This window comes from Macaca fascicularis, chromosome 12, assembly GCF_037993035.2.
Source record: "Macaca fascicularis isolate 582-1 chromosome 12, T2T-MFA8v1.1".
Classification (NCBI taxonomy): domain Eukaryota; kingdom Metazoa; phylum Chordata; class Mammalia; order Primates; family Cercopithecidae; genus Macaca; species Macaca fascicularis.
The window spans coordinates 10455831-10480418 of NC_088386.1; the positions used below are offsets into that span (position 1 = coordinate 10455831).

Here is a 24588-nt window from a genome sequence, read left to right on the forward strand (position 1 = left end):
GCGACTGAAAGAGCTGTAACACAAAGAAGACTGAAGCATGTCCCCTGCGTACCACGTGATGGGCAACAAGAAGGAGAGACGAGCTGTGGCCCTTCTGGGAGCCCAGACCTCAGGGCTCCCCAAACCAGGACTGTGACATGCTGTAACACCCTTTTTGGGGCTCTGTGGTTCCCAGTGTCTCCGAGTTTTTGGGTGCCATTGCATTCCCCTTGTCCAGATGCTGGTGCCCGCAGTGGAAGCCACTTGCGGTATGTCTGGTCCACCCTCAGCCTCGCACAGAGCCAGTGCCTAGAGCTGCCCTGCCTGCCATAGTTGGTGCCCCTGGCTGTGAGCAGTAGCCGGACCCCATGCTCGCTTGCTCACACACCCCTCAGCACTCCCACCTGGCTCAGCCTTAGCAGGTGTGGGATCCAGGCTGGTAGTGCAAGCCGAATGCAGCCTGCCAGGCTGAGTGGGAGGAATGAGCCCAGCAGGTGCAAGCAAAACCCAAGCAGAGGTGCCACCAGCCACAGAGGTTTCTGGCTGGTGAAGCAACGCCCTAAGGATCCTGTGACATCTTGAGCCTGGGCTTGTGGGGCTGTGAGGTTGCATTGAACCAACATCTACAGAGCTTAGAGTGAAGGAAAGGAGCACCTGGCCTACTCTTCTGGGCGGGTACGGAAGGCTTCCTGGAGGAGGTGATGCTGAGCTGAACCTCATGAAAGTCAGCTAGGCAAACTAGGGCCAGGGAGGAGGACGCTGAGGAGCAAGTGCTCTAGGAAGTGGGAACAGTAGAGAAGCAAAGAGCTGAGGTGTAAAAAGTACAGAACCTTAACAGCCTGTGTGGCCCCAGGTGGGTACTGACCTGGGCATTCAGATGAATGAGCAGGTGGTACTTTTGGTGATTTTCCTCTGGGTGGTGCAGCCACATGCCAGGTACATGGCTTGGTGAGAGGAGCATGGGTTGAACTTGAGGTCTCCCATCCCCCACCTTGGCTAGTGCTTCCTGCAGAGCACCAACTCTGCAACCATACGCTGCACACCTGCTACAATGCACCGTGTGTGTACTATTCATGAGGGCTGGCCCAAAGGACACAGTGACCATCCATTGCCTTCCTGAGCTAGAGCTCAGGGATGGCCAATGCCAACACTAAGAGATTCCTTTTTTAATTTTTTTTTTTTTTTTTTTTTTTGGTAGAGACAGGTCTCACTATGTTGCCTAGGATGGTCTTGAACTCCTGGCCTCAAGAAATCCTCCTGCCCCAGCCTCCCAAAGCACTGCGATTACAGGTGTGAGCCACTGTGTTTGTCCCCAACAGATTCTTTTTTTTTTCCCCCTTGAGACAGGGTCTGGTTCTGTCACCCAGGCTGGAGTGCAGTGGTGTGATCTCAGCTCACCACAACCTCCACCTCCTGGTTCTAGCAATTCTCGTGCCTCAGCCTCCCGAATAGCAGGGAGTACAGGCGTGCAACACCATGCCCAGGTATTTTTTTTTTTTTTTGTATTTTGAATAGCGACAGAGTTTTGCCATGTTGACCAGGCTGGTCTCAAACTCCTGGCCTCAAGTGTTCCAACCCACCTCAGCCTCCCAAAGTGCTGGGATTACAGGAATGAGCCACTGCACCTGGCTCCTGACAGATTCTTAATGCCTTCTCTCTGTGTGCAGTCTCTAGTTCCTCCCATTTGGTTCCGGTCCCCAACACTCCGTTGCTGCATTTGTGTTTTGGTCTCTTTTACGGTAGAGCCCCTTCTCACGCGCTGAGCAATCCACGATTACCTGCTCATATTAGGAGGTGCCCTGGTAGCTCAGAGTGTATGGGAGCGGCTGTTGACACATTGTCACTACAGGGTGATCTGGCTGTGCTCTTTCACTGGGGAGCCCCCAGTGCGTCGAATTCTTCAAGAAAATTCTTCCAACTTCTTGTCTGACCTGTCCTTTCAGCTTGGCACAGCAGATGAGGCCTGGGCCAGACCACCCTGGGCGCTGTCCTGGCTCTACCGTCCTCCAGCTGTGCAAGTTTGCACAAGTTGTCGAATCTCAGGGGCCTGGTGTTCTCATCAGTGAAGTGGGTGTGACGACATCTGCCTCCCTCGGATGTTGAGAGTGAAGTGGGCTAACGAATGGGGAGCATTTGCGTTTTCTCCTTCCGTGGCCTCAGCCGTGCCCCCAGCCAGAGTCTTTGTGTAGTCTCACTCACTGTTTTCCTCTGTGTCTCTGGAGCCGCAGTCCCTGGGTTAGAGGTGCTCCCCGGGGCCCCTGCAGAGACTGGCACCTGTACCAGGGCGGTTTGCAGAAGGAGGTGTGAAGCAGATAACAGGGTGCTTGTCTGGCCCTAGAGGGAGGGCACTGTGCCAAAGGGTGTGTGGCCAGCTCCACCCAGGGCAATTCGCCGTGACTACTGAGCGGGGAGCGGGGCAGCCCTTGTCAGAATGAGAATACTTAACCTCTGTTGGAAGGACTGATGGGAGCAATCTAGGCCAGAGAGGGAGGAGGAGGAGAGCAGAGCGGGGTCTTTGCATGGGAGGTTCATCCAATCCTTCTGCCTTGAACCTCTTGACTGGGGTTCAAGGCAGAAGGATTGCTTGAGGCCAGGAGTCAAGACCAGCCTGGGCAATACAGTGAGACCCCATGATATGGCTTGGATCTATGTGCCCACCAAATCTCATGTCAAATTGTAATTTCCCCCAACCCCAGTGTTGGAGGTGGAGCCTGGTGGGAGGTGATTGATCATGGGGGTGGAGTTCTTAGAAACGGGTCAGCACCAGCCTCTTGCTGTTGCTCTCGTGATAGTGAGTGAATGAGTTATCACGAGATCTGGTTGTTTAAAAGTGTGTAGCAACTCCCCCCTTTCCTTTCTCTTCCTCCTGCTCTGGCCATGTGAAACGGCTCACTCTCCTTTTGCCTTCCAGGATTGGAAGTTTCCTAAGGCCTCAGTGGAAGCCAAGAAGAAGCCGTTGTGCTTCCTGTACAGCCTCCAGAACCATGAGCTGATTAAACTTCTTTTCTTTATAAATTATCCAATCTCAGGTATTTCTTTATAGCAATGCAAGAATGGGCTAATATACCCCATCTCTTCTGAAAAAAAAAAATATATATATATATATACACACACAAATGTACGGCCAGGTGTAGTGGCTCATGCCTGTAATCCCAGCACTTTGGGAGGCTGAGGCAGGAGGATCACTTGACTCCTGTAGTTTGAGACCAGCCTGGACAACATAGTGAAACCCTATCTATAAAAAATAAACAAAATTAGCCAGGTGTGGTGGTACATGCCTGTAATTTCAGCTGCTCAGAAGGCTGAGGTATAGGGATTGCTTGAGCCGGGGAATTTGAGGGGGCAGTGAGCAAGCTCACACCACTGTACTTCACAATCCAGCGCTCGCTCTCTCTGTCTCTCTCTTTCTCTCTCTCTATTTTGTCATGCACCAAATAGCCCAGGTTGGATGGGGACTATCTATCTATCTATCTCCCACCCAGTCTGGGAGGAGTTGCTATACCCCCCGTACGGGGGATGTATATACATATACACAGGCGCGGTGGCTCATGCCTGTAATCCTAGCACTTTGGGAGGCCAAGGCAGGTGGATCACCTGAGGTCAGGAGTTTGAGACCAGCCGGCCAACATGATGAAACTCCATCTCTACTAAAAATACAAAAATTAGCCAGGTGCGGTGACAGGTGCCTGTAATTCCAGCTACTCAGGAGGCTGAGGCAGGAGAATCGCTTGAGGGCTGTAGGTGGTGGTTGCAGTGAGCCTAGATTGCACGACTGCACTCCTGCCTGGGCAACAGAGTGAGATTCCATCTCAAAACAAAACAAAAAATATATATAAATAGTATGCCCCCACCCAGTCTCTGCCATGCCCCCATTTTGTCATGCACCAAATAGCCCAGACTATATACCCCCACCCAGTAGTAGCCCCACACCAAGGCTACTTGATGCATGACAAAATGACTAATGTCAATGATGCAGGTGAGTTTTGCTTCAGGAAAACCAAACCACACTTGCCCAAATTTTAAGTTGACCATTCGAATTCTGAAGAAAGATTTTTAAAAGAAATGTTTGTATTTTGGCATAATTCTAGATTTACAGAAAAGTTAACAATATAATAAACAGAACTCCCATATCCCCTTCCCCAGGTTTCCCCCTCTGTTAACATCTCATATGACCATGTCCATTTGCTAAAGCGTAGAAACTGAGCTTGGGGTGGTCCTCTGAAGGCCACATCGGACTTTATCTGAATTTGAAGAAACATCTTGGAAAAGTCATTCTCCTTTCTTGAGAAGCTAGGATCAGACATGAAGATGAACCACGTCTGAGATGACAATACGGGACGTTGGCAAATAGGGTTCAAAGGACACAAACGTGATGGAGCCAAGTCTGCAGGACAGCAGGGTGTGATGAAGAGACAGTCAGGAGTGGGGAGGCCTCAGTTCCTGCTTGGGTCTGCCATTCACTCTGTGTCTTGGCAAGTCCCCTCACTCAAGTGCCTCAGTTTCTTCATCTGTAAAATGGGAATAACATTCCTTGCCTGGTGCCCCTGGCAGAGTATGGCTGCTACTAGTTTCCCCCTCAAATCCATTCTCCCAACTTCCTCAGTAAGGACGTCTGCTTTTTGGCTGGGCACATGCCACTCCAATAAGCACTACATTCCCCAGCCTCCCATATAGCAAGGAGAGGCCAGGTGACTATGTTCTAGTCAATAGGAAAAAAGCAGAAGAGGTGTGTCCATCTTCCTCAAAGACAGGTGTGCCGTTTTCTCCCATTCCTTCAGCCTGTGGCCGGCAGGAATACTGTCATAGTGGCTGGAGCTCCAGCAGCCATTTTAGACGGTGCCATGACCCAGCAAATGGAAGGTTCACCTGGCAAACAAACACGGCATCAGAAGGCTTCCTTGACGTTGTAGAACCTATTACCTTTAGACCAGGGTTTCCCAGCCTGAGTCCTATTGACACTGTGGGCTGGATAATTCTTTGTTGTGGGGGCTGTTCTACGCATTGTAGGACGTTGAGCAGCATCCCTGGCCTCCACCCACTATACACCAATAGCACTCCCACCCACCAGATTGCCATTGTCCTCTGGGGGCAAAACCACCTCTGGTTGAGAAACTGCTGCTCTGGGACAAATTGCATCCAATAAGAACATAATGCAAGTGGTTGCACACAGTGGCTCACGCCTGTAATCCCAGCATTTTGGGAGGCTGTGGCGGGCGGATCACCTGAGGTCAGGAGTTCGAGACCAGCCTGGCCAACATGGCAAAACCCCATCTCTACTAAAAATACAAAAAAAATTAGTGGGGTGTGGTGGTGGGCACCTGTAATCCTAGCTACTCAGGAAGCTGAAGCAGGAGAATCGCTTGAACCCAGGAGGTGGAGGCTGCAGTGAGCCAAGATTGTGCCATTGTACTCCAGCCTGGGTGATAAGAGAGAAACTCTGTCTCAAAAAAAAAAAAAAAGAAAAAGAAAAAGAAAAAAAGAATACAATGCAAGTCACAAATACTAGCCACGTATGTAAATGTTTAAAAAGTAAAAATAAGCCAGGCACGATGGCTCACACCTGTAATCCCAGCACTTTGGGAGGCCGAGGTGGGTGGATGACCTGAGGTCAGGAGTTCGAGACCAGCCTCGCCAACATGGTGAAACCCTGTCTCTATCAAACATACAAAAATAAGCCAGGTGTGGTGGTGGGCACCTGTAATCCCAGCTACTCAGGAGGCTAAGGCAGGGAGAATTGCTTGAACCTGAGAGGTGGAGGTTGCAGTGAGCCGAGATTGTGCCATTGTACTCCAGCCTGGGTGATAAGAGAGAAACGCTGTCTCGGAAAAAAAAAAAAAAAAAAGAAAAAAAGAAAAAAAGAATACAATGCAAGCCACAAACACTAGCCATGTATGTAAATATTTAAAAAGTAAAAATAAGCCGGGCGCGATGGCTCACACCTGTAATCCCAGCATTTGGGAGGCCGAGGTGGGTGGATGACCTGAGGTCAGGAGTTCGAGACCAGCCTCGCCAACATGGTGAAACCCTGTCTCTATTAAAAATACAAAGTAAGCCGGGTGTGGTGGCAGGGCACCTGTAATCCCAGCTACTCAGGAGGCTAAGGCAGGGAGAATTGCTTGAACTCAGGAGGCAGAGGTTGCGGAGAGCCAAGATCGCGCCATTGCACTCCAGCCTGGGCGACAGAGCAAGACACCGTCTCAAAAACAAACAAAACAAAACAAAACAAAAACAACTAAAAATAAACAGGTAAAATTAATTTTCATAATAATATTGTATTTAACCAAATATATTCAAATTGTTATTTACTATATGATCAGTATAAGAATTACTGAGGGGCTAGGTTACATTCTTTTTTCATATATAGGTTTTACATTTCAAGCACATCTGGATGCAGACCAGCCAGATCTCAAGTGCTCAAAAGCCGTATGTGCCAAGTGGGTACCCTAGCAGGTGACATGAACTCTAGACTTCTGGTACTTGAGGGAGAAATAAGGCTCTATCTCTTCTAAGCCACTTCATTTTGGAGTTTCTGTTACTTACGGAGAATGTAATCCTCACCAGCACACAGGGTTTTTGATGAACCACACGCTGTTGGACACTCAAGAAGAAATTAAAGCAAGACTGCTGACCCAGGGATGAAAAGCGAAGTGCCTTAGAGAAGCCAGGCGAGCCTGCCCTGCACACTCCGTCACTGTCTTGGTGCTCCCAACGTCTTCATCAGGGAGGCATCATCATCTTCATTCCATAAACCAAGATTCCGAGGTTGGAGAGCGTGGTAGGTGCCGTCACGTCCAGCCAAGGTGTCCCCTCTCCAGCCACGGCACTCAGGTCCCTGCTGCAGGGAGCCTTGGCAGGTGGTAACCCTGACAGGTCCCTCTCCAGGACTCAACTGAGCCGCTTTGCCCAAAGTGATGTCCCTTCCCTAGGGCAACCACATCTTTCCATGACTGGTCAAGGTGATGTATAGAGGCTTGAACCCCTGACCAAATTCTGGACAACTCGGAGTGCCAGCCTGGCCCCGGAGCTTACATAGGATCCACCGAGGCCACACAGCTTAACTCTGTCCTCTGCTCACTGCTTGTCCCGTTCAGAGCTGCTGATCCCAAGATAAACTGTGATAAACACTGTGATAAACATGTGTGCACTCGCTTTCCCTCTGGCTAAATCCCACCCTCTACCTTGGCCATCCTTCAACTTCTATTCATGCCTCAAAACCATCGGCCTGGCGCGGTGGCTCATGCCTGTAATCCCAGCACTTTGGGAGGCCGAGGCGGGTGGATCACCTGAGGTTGGGAGTTCAAGACCAGCCTGACCAACGTAGAGAAACCCTGTCTCTACTAAAAATACAAAATTAGCTGGGCGTGGTAGCACATGCCTATAATCCCAGCTACTAGGGAGGCTGAGGCAGGAGAATCGCTTGAACCTGGGAGGCAGAGGTTATGGTGAACCGAAATCACACCATTGCACTCCAGCCTGGGCAAAAAGAGCGAAACTCCGTCTCCAAAACAACAACAACAACAACAACAAAAAACCATCTTCTCAGACGTGAAGCCCCCAGTCTTCATCGTGACAACTTCCGAGAGCAGCTGGGAATCCCTTGCGGAGCTGCTAAGGGGGTGACTCCTGAGTACTCAGCGGACCCCTTTTTGCTGTCTCTGCAGGAACCCTGGGGTGATCCTGGGAGTAGAGGACATCTGGTCACAGCACCTTTGCCTAGTGTGGGGTGAAGAAAGGAATGCTGGGCCTTAAGACAGGAATGGATGAGAGCCAGAGTATGATTGTTGAATTTACAGGCCTGGCCTCAGATCCCAGCTGTGGCCTCCCAAGCCTGTTTCTTCAATGGGAAGGTCAGATGATGTTTCTACTTCTCCGTGTCGGGAGATGACAGTGCATGGCTCCGGGTCTGGTGCACAGTAAAAATCAATGGGAATTGTGAACATTCGTAAAATAAAAAGGAACTGGCCGGCCACCCCCTGCACATCTGCCTCCTCCTCCTCAGCAGACTGGAAGCCCCAGGGGTCCAGACTAGGCCTAATGGTGCCCTGTAACACCCAAGAGTCATGGGCAGAAATATGCACTTTTGTTCACACAGTGTGACTCAAATGCTGTCTCTGTAGGCATTGCTGAATTCTACCCTCCCATAGCTAAAAGCCTACAAAGAGAGAGAAGGTAGGCAGTGACCCAAAATACACAGAGTCATACTTAGGTCATGAGAGCCATCATCCCTGAGAAGCTAAACCCACCTGAACCTAAGCTTGACCACAACCATGGAATGAGGCCTTATTATTCCCATAGCAAAACCCAGATCCAAAGGGCCCAGTGTATCATTTTTCCATTTGCATGAAACAAACCAGCCCACAACTTAGTGGCGTAAGGCCACAGCCACCCATTTGCTCACAAGCCTGCATTGTGGGCAGGGCTTGGGCGGGCGGGGCTTGCCTCAGTTCTATGAGGTGTGGTTGGAGGCAATCTACTGGGGCATCTTAGATGGGCTCTGCTGGGTGGCTGGAGGGATTGGAGGCTGGCCAGGTCTCCCTCTCCAATAGGGCATTTGGACTCTACCTGGTGGCTCAGAGCTCCGGGAGAGTTCAGAGAAGCTGCCTATCATGCCTGTAATCCCAGCACTTTGGGAGACTGAGATGGGTGGATCACCTGAAGGTCACGAGACCAGCCTGGCCAACATGCTGAAAACCCGTCTCTAATTAAAATACAAAAAATTAGCTGGGTGTGGCGGCAGGCACCTGTAATCCCAGCTACTCAGGAGGCTGAGGCAGGAATATCGCTTGAACCCAAGAGGCAGAGCTTGCAGTGAGCTGAGATCCTGCCATTGCACTCCAGCCTGGGCAACAAGAAACTTCGCCTCAAAAAAAAAAAAAAAAAAAAAGAAAAAAGAAAAAGAGAAGCTGCCTAGGGGCCAGCCCAGAGGGGAACAGTATTACTTCCTCTGCATTCTATGGTTAAAGTAAGTCGCAGGCTCAGCCCAGGCGAAAGGGGGAGGAGAAGGAAACAGACACCACCTCTTGATGGGAGAAGCAGCATGAGGTCAGTTTACTCCACCAAAAGTCACATATTCAGATGGAGCTAAGTAGTAAACCCAGGTCTGAGCCATCTAATAATATTGACTGCCCTTCCTCCAGGCTTCTGCAGGAGCGTCTACTGTGGGGGAGACCTCCCTCCATCTCCACAGATTGCTTTCACTTCCACTCACCCATCCATCAGGAGACAGCACTTCACGCTGGAGCCTCTTCGGAGCTCCAGAGTCGTCCTCTGTGTTCCCAGGGCAGCCTCTGCGTCCCTGATCACACTGTACTGTCACTGCTGCTTACCCATGGGCCTCTCCTGTTAGAACTCAAGGACGAGTCCAGCAAAGGACATGCTCTTTCCAGACCACCCCAGAGTGCCTCCCATTTAAACAATGGGTTTGGCATGGACCCTGATGGGGGGAGGTTTGTTGTGGGGGTTGGTGTTCAGGATGTTTCTTTGGAAGCTCCCATAAGAGTAACCCCTGGGCAAGGAACTGGAAGGAAGCAGGAGGGAGACCCTGAGCAGTACACAGGTCTTGTGACAGCTTCGACTGTCTTCATGGGGAGTCCTGGGGCTAAAATACCCCATCAGCACTGTCCCCAATCGGGCAGAGATGGCCAGGCTTTTATACTCCTGCTGGGATAGTCCCTGGGATGTGGGCTATCCCAGGAGGGACATGACTGCTGGAGGGCAAGGCTGCTCTCTGAGCAGGGGCAGTTCCTGGAGAAGCCGATGGCTGGGGGACTGTCTGCTGACAGCACCACCTGTAGCCAGGGAAATATTCCCATTCTCCTAACAGGGCAGAACAGTGGGGAGGTGGCAGTCATTGAGGGCTGCACGGAGGAAGTGGTTTGCCAGTTGTGACCTGTGGCTGGAGGGAGGGGGGCAGGAACAGCAGAGGGAGGGAGGGTTTTACCCACATCCATGCTTGGGGAGCGGGGAGTTCTGGACCCAGGTCCCCAAGGGATGTCATTTGACTGCATTAATAGTCAGGGACGGAATCCCCATCTCCTCTGTGCCAGGTGCTGTGCCATGTACTGGAGGACCAGATAGCACCTGGATGTCCACTCCCTCCTAATGGCCCTCCACGCCACCCCATGACCCACTGTCTACACTGCTGCCAAAAAGGCAAATCATACATGTGACTCCTCTGCTTAAAACACAGAATAAAATCCTAGCTCCTTGTCCTGGCCTGCCAGGCCCTCTGATCTCCCCCGCCCTCCTCACCTCTCCTCCTAAGCTCTCCCCAGGACCAGCCATGCCAAGGTCTTCCTCAAGGCTTTGGCAGTCACTGTTGCCAAGGGGGTGGGGAACTATGCTTGGAACTATTTTTCTCTAGGTGTTGTTCAGACAGCTTCCTCTGCATCCATCAGGTCTCAGCTCAATGTCACCTCCTCCAGGAAGCCTTCTCCGATTACTCTTTCGGTGCATTCCTTTTTTTATTTTCATGTTTACTCAACAAGTATTTATCTTAACTATGTCCCATGCACCCTTCTATGCAGTGCAGGTAACGGGGTGTTAAGAGAGCCAGGCCCTGTCCTCTTGGAGCTTACAGTCTAATGGGAAAGACAATCAGTACACAAGTAAAAATAAAATTAAAAAAAATGTCGGCCTGGCTCAGTGACTCACGCCTGTAATCCCAGCACTTTGGGAGGCCGAGGTGGGCGGATCACCTGAGGTCAGGAGTTCGAGACCAGCCTGGCCAACATGGCGAAACCCCGTCCCTACTAACAATAAAAAAATTAGCCGGGCGTGATGGGGGGGCGCTTGTAATCCCAGCTACTCGGGAGGCTGAAGCAGGAGAATCGCTTGAACCTAGGAGCCGAGGTTGCAGTGAGCCCCGAGATCGCGCCACTGCACTCCAGCCTGGGTGGCAGAGTGAGACCCTGTCTCAAAAAAAAAAAAAAAAAAAAAAAAAAAAAGCCATGATTTCAGAGCGTCTGAAGTGCTATGAAAACACAAGAGCAAGGAAAGGAGACAGAGAAAGCCTAGGCTGGAAATCTCGGAGCCGCTCTGGAGACTGGCCTTGGGCGTAGAGTGGGGAGCAGAGGGTAGAGGGGCCGCGTGGGGCGGGTTGGCGGCGGCAAGGGTCACCTGAGCCCCACATCGGGGGTTGGGGGAGAGCGCCCAGGCGGCCCTAGGTCCCTGTGGTCCGGCCGCCCCGGAGGCGCGCTCGTTCACCGGAAAGGCACGCGCGCGTGTCGGCCAGGTGCGGCGGCCGCGGGGAGCCGCCCTCCCGGCCGAGGTTTCTGGGGGGCGGGTCCCGCCGCGGTCCCGCCCCTGGGCCGCCCATAAATGCGCCCAGCCGGCCGGCACCACGGGTTCGGAGCGCGAAGCAGCCCGTGGGAGCTCCGCGCGCCCCGCGTCTGTGCTCGCTGCCGCGCCCAGGTGGGCGCGCTGGGAGCTCCAGCCATGCTCTTCTGGCACACGCAGCCCGAGCATTACAACCAGCACAACTCCGGCAGCTACCTGCGGTAAGGGCCGCACGCCGTCTCCGCGGGGCTCGGGCCGGGCCGGCGGGCCGGGCGGCGTTGGACGTCCAGGGGCGGAGAGAGGGCGCCCCTGCTGGGTCCTGGCCTCCCTGCTGTCCGCCCTCTGGGGACCGAGAGACCCGCCCAGCGTCCCGCCTAGGGACTGACAGACGGACGCCGGCGGGACCCGACGTGCGGAGTTGGGGGCCCTCCGGGGAGGCGGGCGCGCAGAGCCCTATGCCTGCGAGGGCTCCTCCCCGACGGCGGAGAGGGTGCAGGGCGCGCACCTGCCGGCCCGCCGCCTCCCCTGGCCCATCCACCTCCCGCGGCCCTCCTCTCTCCGCGCGTATCGGAGTAGAGGAAACTTCCTGCCAGCAACCTGGTGCCCGGCCCGGGGAAGTTCATCCCCTGCTCTTTGCCCGTCTCCGCCGGGGCCCCTCTCCCAGCCTTGCGCCTTCTGCAGTGCCCTTGGTCGGACCAGGTGCGGGCGGCGGCCTGGGGCGGCGCGCTCGGAGGGGCAGGCCGCTCCGCTCCCCGCGGTAGTCTTGCGCGTGTTCGCCCGAGGCCCGCGTGGTTATTGCCCATGATGGAAATCTTTCTTCTTCTGCAGGGATTTGAGTAGTGCCCTTCGGAGGGGAAAGTAAGTCCTGCGTGTTTTGCACGGTTCCCCACAACCCCCTCTTAGCAGTAGGACCCCGTGTGCTCTGTCTGCCGGAGGATTGTTTTTCCCTGTTCTGCTGCTGGCCGGGACTAATGGGCAGTCATTTCACTTTGTGAACTCGCCTGAACCAGCTTTAGCCTGTCCTTATTTCCATCCTAGTCACAGTTTATGAAATGTGCCTAATTTAACCCAAAAGGCATTTGATATGGGCTCAGGGAAAATGAATTATGAGGCCGAAGGAGTCACAGGCATTGACAGTCCCCATACCAGAGCTACGTTTAGTGCTAGTTTTGGCCCCAAGAAGTTCCCACTTAGTTCTCAAAACGTTATTTGTAATTCCTGGCTGCTGGTAGGTATTTGCCCTCCCTGAAGACATCCCGTTTTCCTGGAGGCGGGGGAATGATTGGGTTTAGGGGACGTATCTGCTGTTTTTATTCATGGGCCAAAGTAGTTGGAGATGGCAAAGTTCTGGAGCCTTAAAGGCTGGCAGCCACCCATGCTCTGGGGGATGTTGGAAGCCCAGGAGGAGATGTTAATCACCCACAGATTAAGTGTCCATTCACTTACAAGAAATGCTACAATGGAATACATTTTTACTGAAGTTTTAGTTGTAGCTTTGCCTGAATTTTAATTTGCAGCCATTAAGTATGTTGCCATATCTTAACAATGAGTTCGAAGGTGACCCTGAGTTGAAGGTGAGTGTGCTTAAAACTTCTAGATACCTGCAATGTCATCACCCCGTTAGGGAACAGTTCTCCCTTGCCTGGGAGGTACAGTTCTGACGTCCGCTACCAAGATGGAAATTTGTCCCGAGTCGCTCAGATACCTTTTAGGATTTGGTGAAAGGAGGAGGGTGAGCATTGGGAGTGGGTGGTGCTGCAAAGCCATATTGGCTTCTGGGGTCATCGGGCGACCGTGGATAAAGAAGTCGGTGCTCTATTTTTATTTCACTTCTTGGAAGCTGGGAGTTTTTCCCTCAGTGAGGGCCCAGGTGGGGGTTTGTGCATATGTCCTTGGTTCCCCTGACTCTAGAGAGGGAGGGTCTTGTCCTTTTCCTTGCGGTTTTTGTATTTTATTTTTGGTCATCTCGTCACTTGGCAGAACTTCTGCAAGCTGTCTGACCTCACCAGGGTAGAGGCCTTTACTCCCTTCCCCTTTTCTGTTTGATGTTCTCGTGACTTTTATTCCTTGGCAAATAAGGATGCCAGGCTTGAAACAAGTTACTGTTGAGCGATGGTTCTTAACTTCCTCCGCCCTCCCGCCCCTTTTTAAAAAATTTAAAGGCAGCAGTCCATGGATTATTAACTTGACATGGTCTGGGCAAACATGAAATTATGCAATCCTCAGTGTTCCTAGAGAACCACCCGGGCTGGGAGCGTGCCCTGCCCTGACAAAAGGAAGACGCCCTGTGGGGGAAGCCGAGACGGCCTTGCACCCTTATTTTTCAGTAGTGGATAGTGACAGGGGAGGCCCACACAGGGCAGGTTTTCCAGGTGTGTGCTCAATGCCAGGCTTTTTCTTCTGAAAATTGATTAGATGTTGATAGAGTGTGTGCTGGGTTTGTGTTGTAGAGACGCTGGTTTATGATGTGCGAGGAACAGATTGTACCAGTGACTCTGTTTATACAGACAAGTGGGGTCAGGTAATTGGATTCCTAGTCAGGGACCCACGAAGGGAAGAGGGTTATCAAGATAAGAGCATTGGTACTTTTTTGGCACCTGTTTCTGTGCTGCTCATAATTGAGAGGCCTTAAACAAGCCTTGCCTGCTTGTAGGTCATTCATGTTCTCAAGGAATTCTTTGTCCTTTGATTTTTAAAATGCTAGGTTTTTTGTTTCTTTTTCCTTTTTTTTTTTTTTTTTAAGAGATGGTGGGTTCTCACTATGTTGCCCAGACTGGTCTCAAACCCCTGGCTTCAAGCAGTCTTCTCACCTCAGCGTCACAAAGTACTGGGATTTCCGGCATGAGCCACCGTGCCTGGCCTAAAAAATACATCCAGAAACAAAGTTCCTCACTAAGTCGCAGGATGATGACTTCATTTTTTTTTTTTTAATGTGGGGAGTTTTGTTAAGAGGTGGAGGAAGAGAAACTTAAAGCAAGGATTTCAAGATTTCCCACTTGGATAAGAAAACATACTGGGCCGGGCACGGTGGCTCACACCTGTAATCTCTGTACTTTGTGAGGCCAAGGTGGGTGGATCACCTGAGGTCAGGAGTTCGCGACTAACCTGACCAACATGGTGAAACCCCATCTCTACTAAAAATACAAAAATTAGCCAGGCGTGGTGGCTCATGCCTGTAATCCCAGCTACTTGGGAGGCTTGAACCTGGGAGGTGGAGGTTATAGTGAGCCGAGATTGTGCCACTGCACTCCAGCCTGGACAACAAGAGTGAAACTCCATCCACCACCCCCCACCCTGCCGCCAAAAAAAAAACAACAAAAAAAAAACCATACACACACAGACTTGAAGCCAAGGTCCTTCCTTCCTTCCTGTTTGCCTTTTGGACAGATTAGAATGACCCTGAAAACAGTGTCCGGTTGTCCTCTCTTTAGAAGGGATGGAGGAATGTCTCAACCTGGGTACTCAGAGCAAAGGAGTGATTTGTTCATTTGCATAGTTTATAGAACCTGGAGGACAGGGTTGTATTGCTATGAGAAGTGGCCAGTTAATGGAATTGTTGATTAAAAAATGAAAACGTTTGTGTAGATTTTTATTCTAAAAGTGAAACCTTATGAGTGATCGCTTGTGGATAGAAACCAAATAAATGGAACTTTGCCCTTTTACCTCCTTGGTGGGCTGATTGAATCAGTGTTTTGGGGGGTCATTGAGTGAAATTAGAGTCATGAAGGAGTGGGTTCCTCTGTTTTAAAGCATCTGGAGTGTGCAAGGGTTGCAGGAGTGCAGCCAGCACCCTGCGTGCGATGTGCATGCTGTGTCGCCCTGGGTCCTGGTGGTCCAGCTTCGCCCTGGCTCTGCAGGAGCCCCCTGGGGCTCTGTTCCTGACCTCTGCTTCCTGTGTGTTGCAGTGATGTGCTCGCTCTGCCCATCTTCAAGCAGGAGGAGCCCCAGCTGTCCCCTGAGAACGAGGCCCGCCTGCCACCCCTGCAGTACGTGTTGTGTGCTGCCACGTCCCCAGCCGTGAAGCTGCATGAAGAGACGCTGACCTACCTCAACCAAGGTAGTGGCCGGAGGCCCGGGCCCAGTGGAACCCCGAAGCGGTGGGGAGTTGATGTGAAAGGCCCACTTGGGCCTTGTGACTTTGTTACGGTGGGTGAGGTGGGGCTCGGGAAAGAGAACAGGTGCAGGTTCAGATTCCACTTCCCAGCTGCGTGACCCCTCCAGCCCCAGTGTCCTCATCTGAAAAATGGAAACATCAGATACCTTACGTGGGTAACAGGGTAGCACTCTGCATTCCTCCTGGAGCCCCTCCATGGAGCAGGTGCTCAGAGACTGGTAGCATTATTACTGCCTCCCTTCCCTCCCCTCCCCTCCTCTTCCCTTTTTGAGACAGGGTCTTGCTCTGTGGCCCAGGCTGGCATGAAGTGGCATGATCATGGCTCACAGCACCCTTGACCTCCTCAACCCGAGTGACTCTCCCACCTCAACTTCCCGAGTAGCTGGGATCACAGGTGTAGGCCACCATGCCCAGCTAATTTTTAAATTTTTTTGTAGAGCTGCGGGGGGTCTCACCATGTTGCCCAGACTGGTCTCAAACTCCTGGGCTCAAGTGATCTACCTGCCTGGGCCTCCCAAAGTGCTGGGATTATAGGCCTAAGGCACTGCTCCTGGATATGTTGTGACTATTTATTGTGACCATGATCATGTCCTTTGAAGGCATAGACTGAGTACGGTCAGCATCCCAGGTCCTGGAGCCGCACCTGGCAGTGGTGGGACGGCTGGCCTGTGTCCTACGCAGCACCGGAGCAGGGTTCCATCCGTGCTAGACAAAAGCCCTCTGGCGATGGAGACAAGCTCCCTCACCATGTCCTGAGAGAAACGGGCTTTGGAGTTTGAATTCCAACTCTGGCACTTCCTGGCTCTGTGACTTGGAGATACCTCTTCTTTTTCTCTGAGCCTCAGGGTTTTCATGGGCGAAACAAGAAGTATAATTTTGCGGAGTTAGAAGAACGAAGGTCTGTGAGGTGCCTGGAATGTGATAGTGGTTGTTCAGTTGCTGGTTCCCTTTTTCAGAACACGTGGGCGAGTGTCCTGATGGATGGTGTTTTTGTGATTCTCTCATGATTATGAGTATGCGTTTTTTGCACTTTCTTTCTGGGTCATCTCATGACCACCCTGGCGTTATGTGGATTCGTCACCTTCCACTTTATCTTCTGTTGTGTGTGTGCCCCAGACATGAAACCGTTCTGGCCACCCACCCAGGCATCCAGCCAGGATGAGCAAAGGACTGTGTCTCTGCTCCACCCCTGACTGGTGTGATACCCCTCCACTTTCAATGGGCAGAGCAGACGAGCAGAGGAACGCTGGTTTCTGTGGGGTCACAGGGAATTGCGGGGGAGCTGCAGTGTCGTAGCAGTTTGTCTTACATGTGCAGCTTCCTCTCTGCGAACTTTGATTCCTCGATGTGGGGAGCCAGCCAGGGTGGAAGTCCAACGTGGTCATCGGGCTCTCTGCTTACTGCTGAACTTGCCAGCTTCTGGGCCAAGAAACTAGCTCAGAAGCAGCCGCTGGCTGGGTCTGTCTCCCTCTGAGTAGAGGTACCCCCTCTCATTGTGGAGGGGCCGCCGTGGAAGGTGATGCTGTATCCGCGGGGGCAGCTCTGCTGGCCTCAGTGGGTCTTGCTCAGCCAAGCTCCCTCAGCTCTAGAGCTTCCTGCTCAGGCCCTGAGACCTGTGCACCATCTGCAGCAGACGGTGGCCATGGTTGGTGGGTGGTGTGGCCGAGTGTGCGTGTGTGCTGTTGTGTGGAAAGGTTTCTGCTCTATGCCTTTCACTTTCATGGAAGGTCAAGTGCTACCAACTGGTTACGCACCTTTGAGCACTTTCTTTCCTCTTTGGGCCTCTGTGTTTTTTTTTTTGTTTTTTGTTTTGGCTTAAATTTAGCAGGGAAAAATGAGATGTTTATAGCATCCGTTGAGCTTTGATGTGGTTCTTCTTGTTGGCTACGTCCTGTGGTGCTGAGGAGTGGCTCCAAGGTCTGAGGTCTTGGTCCTGGACCAAGATACTGGGTGTCTGTCCATGCCCTGGCCCCTGCTCTAGTTGGTAAGGCCATTAGCTGAGTTCCTTACCTTTCCTCCACCCCTTCCAACTCCTTTTTTTTTTTTGAGACAGAGTCTTGCTCTGTCTCCCAGGCTGGAGTGCGATGACACGATCTCAGCTCACTGCAACCTCCGCCTCCCCAGTTCAAGTGATTCTCCTGCTTCAGCCTCCCAAGTAGCTGGGATTACAGGCATGCGCCACCACACCCGGCTAATTTTTGTATTTTTAGTAGAGATGGGGTTTCACCATGTTGGCCAGGCTGGTTTCGAACTCCTGATCTCAGGTGATCCACCCGAGATCCACCCGAGATTTGGGAGGCCTCAGCCTCCCAAAATGCTCGGATTACAGGCGTGAGAGCCACCATGCCTGGCCTACTAGGTTTTTTTAAAAAGAGTTTTAGGCCGGGCACGGTGGCTCACGCCTGTAATCCCAGCACTTTGGGAGGCTGAGACTGGCGGATCATGAGGTCAGGAGATCGAGACCATCCTGGCTAACACGGTGAAACCTCGTCTCTACCAAAAATACAAAAAATTAGCCGGGCGCGGTGGCGGGTGCCTGTAGTCCAGCTACTCAGGAGGCTGAGGCAGGAGAATGGCGTGAACCCGGGAGGCGGAGCTTGCAGTGAGCCGAGATCGCGCCACTGCACTCCAGCCTGGGGCACAGAGAGAGACTCCTCCTCAAAAAAAAAAAAAAAAAAAAAAAGTTTTAAAAGTTGATCCTCTCATAGATCAGTTAAAAGAGAGAAAAAGGAGTTACCCCTGTGGTCTCATCATCTTATGTTAATTTGGTATATTTAGATATTTTTAAAATTATATTTTGTAGGTTATTGAAATAATCTACTTTATAGAAAGTTTGAATAATTTGGAAAAGCAAAAGGCAGAAAATTAAAACAAAATTAAAATCCCCTCTAATTTCACCAGAAACCACTGCTAACCTTATTTCTACATGTTTGTGTATATATCTTTCTGCTACAGACATTTATCCTTTTTTTCATTTACTATATTTGTCAGCCTTCTCATGTCATTGAAAATGATTTGAGGACTTACATTTTTGTAATGACTGCATAGTATTACATTGTATATTTCTATGACTTTAACCTGTTTCCTTTTATGGCCACTTAGTTTCCAGTTAGAAATTAAATACTGCAATGATGAACAACATCCTTGTATATAAATCTTCCTGTGAAATGTTGATGATTTATGTATTTTAAAAATAAATACTTAAGAAGTAGAATTTCTGGATCAAAGGGTTAGAACATTGAGGCTTTTGATGCGTATCACCAAATTGCCTTCTCAGAAGAATGTACCAATTTATGTGCCAGCCAGCAGTATACATTTTATTGTCTCTTTTCCAATATTGGTTATTGTTTTTTGTCATCTGATTAGTGACACATGGAATTTAATACTAAACTAGCATTTCTTTTCTTTTTTGAGCTCGGGTCTGTCTTGGTTTCCCAGGCTGGACTCAAATTTCTGAGCTCAAGTCATCCTCCCTCCTCAGCTTCCTGAGTAGCTGGGATTAAAGGTGTATACCACCACCACCCCAGCCTTAAATTAGCATTTCTGTGATTGTTAATGCAGTTAGATATTTTGAAATACATTTATTGATCTTTTTAATTTGTTTATTATATTCCTGTCTTTTGCACATTTCTCTGTTTGGGTGTTTATGTCTTACGGATAAGAGCATAGTATTTATGAAGAATACCAACCTTTTAGCTGCCATTTTTTGCAAGTATTTTTCTCTGATGGTTGCAGGCCATTTAACTTTTATTGTGTGATAACTATATTTATGGTGTAAGGTATATGTTGTGATTTTTTTTTCTGTAGAAATTGATTTTAAATGTCTATAGTCAAATCTTTCATTCTTTGAAAATAAACTTTTCTTTTATGCTTAAAAGAAAATGCCTGCTGATCCCAAAATCACTTAGCCGAGTAGTTTTCTGAATTTCATTGAGAGGTGTCTAAATTTTAACACTTACTGAAATGCATTTGGAATTTATGATGTGATATGAAGATCTGAGTTTGTTTATTTTCTAGTTATTGCCCGACTTTTCCTACCTTTATCTCACAAATTTAAAAACATCAATTCTGAAACATTTTTTGTTGGCTTTTTTTTTTTTTTTTTTTTTGAGACAGGGTCTGGTTCTGTCACCCAGGCTGGAGTGCAGTGGCTCCATCTCAGCTCACTGCAGCCTCTGCCTCCCGGGCTCAAGGAATCCCCCCGCCTCAGCCTCCTGAGTAGCTGGGACTACAGGCATGCGCCACCACACCAGGCTAATTTTTGTAATTTTGGTAGAGATGGGGTTTCCCAGATGATGTTTCCCAGGCTGGTCTTGAACTCCTGGGCTCAAGCAGTCCTTCCACCTTGGCTTCTCCAAGTGCTGGGACACTTGTGAAACATTGAAAAACCCATCATCCTCAGCAAACTAACACAGGAACAGAAAATGAAACTCCACATGCTCTCACTCATAAGTGGGAGTTGAACAATTGAGAATATATGGGCACAGGGAGGGGAGATCACATACTGAGGCCTGTCGGGGGGTGGGGGGCAAGGGGAGGAGGGATAGCATTAGGAGAAATACCTAATGTAGGTTATGGGTTGATGGGTGCAGCAAACCACCATGGCACATGTATACCTACGTCACAAACCTACACGTTCTGCACATGTAACCCAGAACTTAAGTATAATTAAAAATATATATATTCTGGCCGGGCGCGGTGGCTCAAGCCTGTAATCCCAGCACTTTGGGAGGCCGAGACGGGCGGATCACGAGGTCAGAAGATCGAGACCACCCTGGCTAACACGGCGAAACCCCGTCTCTACTAAAAAAATACAAAAAAAACTAGCCGGGCGAGGTGGCGGGCGCCTGTAGTCCCAGCTACTCGGGAGGCTGAGGCAGGAGAATGGCGTAAACCCGGGAGGCGGAGCTTGCAGTGAGCTGAGATCCGGCCACTGCACTCCAGCCTGGGCGACAGAGCGAGACTCCGTCTCCAAAAAAAAAAAAAAAAAAAAAAAAAAAAAATATATATATATATATATATATATATATATGTATATATTCTAAATTGGAAGGCAAGCAACACGCAGACTTGTCCTGTGCTGCTGATGTTCTTGCCGAATTCCTCATTGAACTAATTTTTGTAGCTTAGAAATATGTTTTTCTGTGTCAGAGAGGTTCCTTTCATTATTCTTTTTTTTTTTTTTTTTTGAGACGGAGTCTCGCTCTGTCGCCCAGGCTGGAGTGCAGTGGCTGGATCCCAGCTCACTACAAGCTCCGCCTCCCGGGTTTACGCCATTCTCCTGCCTCAGCCTCACGAGTAGCTGGGACTACAGGCGCCGCCACCTCGCCCGGCTAGTTTTTTGTATTTTTTAGTAGAGACGGGGTTTCACCGTGTTCGCTCAGGATGGTCTCAATCTCTTGACCTCGTGATCCGCCCGTCTCGGCCTCCCAAAGTGCTGGGATTACAGGCTTGAGCCACCGCGCCCGGCCTCATTATTCTTTTTAGCCACTCCCAATAATTTATTCTTACAGAGGGTTACAACCATTAAGACTTCCTTCTCGGCTGAGTGTGGTGGCTCATGCCTGTAATCCTAGCACTTTGGGAGGCTGAGGCTGTTGGATCATCTTAGGTCAGGAGTTCAAGACCAGCCTGGCCAACGTGATGAAACCCTATCTTTACTAAAAATACAAAAATTAGCTGGATGTGATGGTGGGCACCTGTAATCCCAGCTACTTGGGAGGCTGAGGCAGGATAATTGCTTGAACCCAGAGGGCAGCGGTTGCAGTGAGCTGACTGCACTGCACTCTAGCTTGTGTGATAGAGCGAGACTCTGTCTCAAAAAAAAAAAAAAAAAGACTTCTATAATTTTTCTTAAAAAAAATGGATGAGATTATATGCTTTATGCGGTTGTTTCTTGCTTTTATTAAATACTGTTCTTGTAATAATGTTTTCCATTATTATTATTATTATTATTATTATTATTATTTTTGTTTTGAGACAGAGTCTCGCTCTGTCTCCCAGGCTGGGGTGCAGTGGCCGGATCTCAGCTCACTGCAAGCTCCGCCTCCCGGGTTCACGCCATTCTCCTGCCTCAGCCTCCCGAGTAGCTGGGACTACAGGCGCCTGCCACCTCGCCCGGCTAATTTTTTGTATTTTTTAGTAGAGATGGGGTTTCACCGAGTTAGCCAGGATGGTCTCGATCTCCTGACCTCGTGATTCGCCCGTCTCAGCCTCCCAAAGTGCTGGGATTACAGGCATGAGCCACCGCGCCCGGCCTGTTTTCCATTATTATTAAAAGTATCCGGCCGGGCGAGGTGGCTCAAGCCTGTAATCCCAGCACTTTGGGAGGCCAAGACGGGCGGATCACGAGGTCAGGAGATCGAGACCATCCTGGCTAACTCGGTAAAACCCCATCTCTACTAAAAAATACAAAAAATTAGCCGGGCGAGGTGGCAGGCGCCTGTAGTCCCAGCTACTCGGGAGGCTGAGGCAGGAGAATGGCGTGAACCCGGGAGGCGGAGCTTGCAGTGAGCTGAGATCCGGCCACTGCACTCCAGCCTGGGTGACAGAGCGAGACTCCGTCTCAAAAAAAAAAAAAAAAGTATCCTAAACATGTAAAATGTCTACATGTTATTTCACTATTTCCTTTTGTTATTTAGGGCAGAATATTGTCATAACTGCTGGAAAAAATACACAACATAATTGTTTTAGTGTCTGCCTCCCGTAATAGAATGGAAGTTCTATAGGGCTGAGCCATGGATAAAATAATTTTTTTTTTTTTTTTTGAGACAGGGTCTTACTCTTTCACCCAGGCTGAATGCAGTGGCACAGTCATGGCTCACTGCAGCCTCCACCTCCTGGAACAATTAGTCCTCCTGCCTCAGCCTCTCAAGTAGCTGGGACAAACATGGGCTACCACGCCCAGCTAATTTTTCTATTTTTTTTTAGAGACAAGATCCCACTATGTTGCCCAGGCTGGTCTCAAACTTCTGAGCTCAAGCAATCCTCTTTGACCTCCCAAAGTGTTGGGATTACAGGCATGAGCCACCGTCTGGCCCCTAAAATTGTAAAGTACAGGCTGAAGAATACCCCTTTTCCTAAATACTTGGGATTGAAAGTATTTTGGATTTTGGATTTTCTCGGATTTTCGGATATTCGCATATCCATATGAGGTGTTTTGAGGCTTTGACCCACATCTAAACACAAAATTCACTTATGTTTCATATATACTTTAGGCACATAGCATTGAAGGTAATTTTATACAATATTTTAAATAATTTTGTTTATTAAACAAAGCTTGTGTCCATTGAGTCATCAGAAAAGATGGTCCCAGCCACCCATGTGGACAACATGTGGGGTCACATCAGGACTCAAAAAGTTTCAGGTTTGGGGCTTTTGGATTAGGGATGCTCAACCTGTATCCTCAGTATTAAGCTGTGGGTGCCTTGAGAGTATAGTAGGTGCTCTGTAAATATTTAGAAACTCTAAAAATAGGTGTGATTTTATCCCCCCCAGTCAGTAATGCCGCACTAGATATCTTTTTCAGCGTACCTCATTTAAGTAGCCTGTTCTACATCATATGACCAAAAGGCATTGATACAATTGGCTTGTTTTTTTCTCTTTTTTTTTTGAGACGAAGTCTCACTGTGTTGCCCAGGCTGGAGTACAGTGGCACGATCTCGACTCACTGCAACTTCCGCCTTCCGGGTTCAAACGATTCTCCTGCCTCAGCCTCCTGAGTAGCTGGAATGGTGCCCACTACCACACCGGGCTGATTTTTGTATTTTTAAATAGAGACTGGGGGCCAGGCTGGTCGTGAGCTCCTGACTTCAGTTGGTCCGCCTGCCTTGGCCTCCCAAGATAAAATTCTTAAACAGTAGTTTTGACACATCAGTCAAGACGTTTTTGAAAGCCTGCTGTTAAGTGTTTATAAGGCTTTATGGTAGTTATTGCATTATTCTTGTGAAGCCATCACAGGTCCTCTCCTCTTCCTTGTAATGATGTGTTTAAAGTTCTCTGAAAACATGGAAAAGATGCTATAGACGTAAATCAAAAAGTCACTTAAACCACTGGATGCCCATTTCTCAGTGCAGTGTCAAACCAATGCCTTGAGGACATGTGGCTTGGACATGTGTGTTTCATAGGGATGTCCTATCGCCAAGCCCAGTGGCTGGTTTTAGATACATGGTAAAAATGATTTGAAAAACGAAGTCTGTCCTCTTCCTCTGAAAAAGTCCTTCCAAGGGGCGGATAGAGAGTTGAATAGAGGTTTGCAAACTTCCAGATAACCTCCTCTTTGTCAGTGACCAAAGGTCATTGTAGACAGATCTTCCTGAAGGCTGGAGCCTGAGGGAAGGGATGATGAGGGTGTGGAGGGATGAGAAGGGATGTGGAGGAGGAGGAGTCCGGGAGAGCAGAGAAGAGAGCACCCCAGGCAATCTGCGTAGGGATTTCTGGCTTTGAGATAAGAAATAACATTGCAAGAATGACTTGCGGTGGGGAATGCTTTGATATTTTCCATCAAAACAACTCGAGTCTTAAGTATAGTAATGAATTTTCATAATATGCTTACTTTCATTCATTCATGGAGTAAAATTTCCTGTTGGTTGGAGGAGGATGGTGGCTTGGTGAGAAGAGAGAAAAGCCATGTGCAAAGGCAAGCATGGGGGTGCAGTTGAACACAATGTCTATCCCAGGAATCCTAAGTGGTTCAGGATGACAAGGGTTTCAAACACAAGGGGAAATAGGACTGATATGGCTGGAGAGGTAGACCAAATATCTGACCTAGAACTCTACCTGTCTTGGTTAGGCCAAACTATCTGGCAACCATCTGGGCAAGTCAGTTAACCTTTCTTTACCTCCAATTCCTTACCTATAAGATGGGGGAAGTAAACTCCCTACAAAGTAGGTGCTGCTATGTGGGTAAAATGAGCTATTGCATGTAGACCACTGAAATGCCGGGCACATGGCAAGCACTCACGTGTCACCCATTGTTATTAATAAAGAGGAAACATCTCACCAGTCCTGTTTTGGAAGTTAACAAGGTCATCGAGTTGGGACTTGGATAACTTTTGCTGATTTTTATCCCTTCTTTTCCCAATTCAAAGATTAATACAGGGTTGGCTCTAAAGCTGAGAACTGCATCTCTTAGAGTTGAATGGCGGTAGCTTTGGGAAGGCCTGCTTCACTTTTCCATTCATTCTTCACCCGCTGTACAGCCACATGGTGGACATAAC

The 24588-nt window shown here is 49.6% G+C and overlaps 1 protein-coding gene across 5 annotated transcripts in view; it reads left to right on the plus strand.

Moving 5' to 3' along the window:
- Positions 1–11322: 11322 nt before the first annotated feature.
- Positions 11323–24588, plus strand: part of TFCP2L1 (transcription factor CP2 like 1) — a 71717-nt gene continuing 58451 nt past the window's right edge. For 3 of the 5 annotated variants that reach the window (XM_005572922.4, XM_074008826.1, XM_074008824.1), the window contains exons 1-2: positions 11323–11477; positions 15162–15313. In XM_005572922.4, the coding sequence (XP_005572979.2) occupies positions 11416–11477; positions 15162–15313 (214 nt within the window). In that variant the 5' untranslated portion in view covers positions 11323–11415. Of the gene's footprint in view, positions 11478–12084; positions 12115–15161; positions 15314–24588 lie in introns of all 5 variants that reach the window. The other 2 variants (XM_045366941.2, XM_074008825.1) reach the window with 1 other exon arrangement.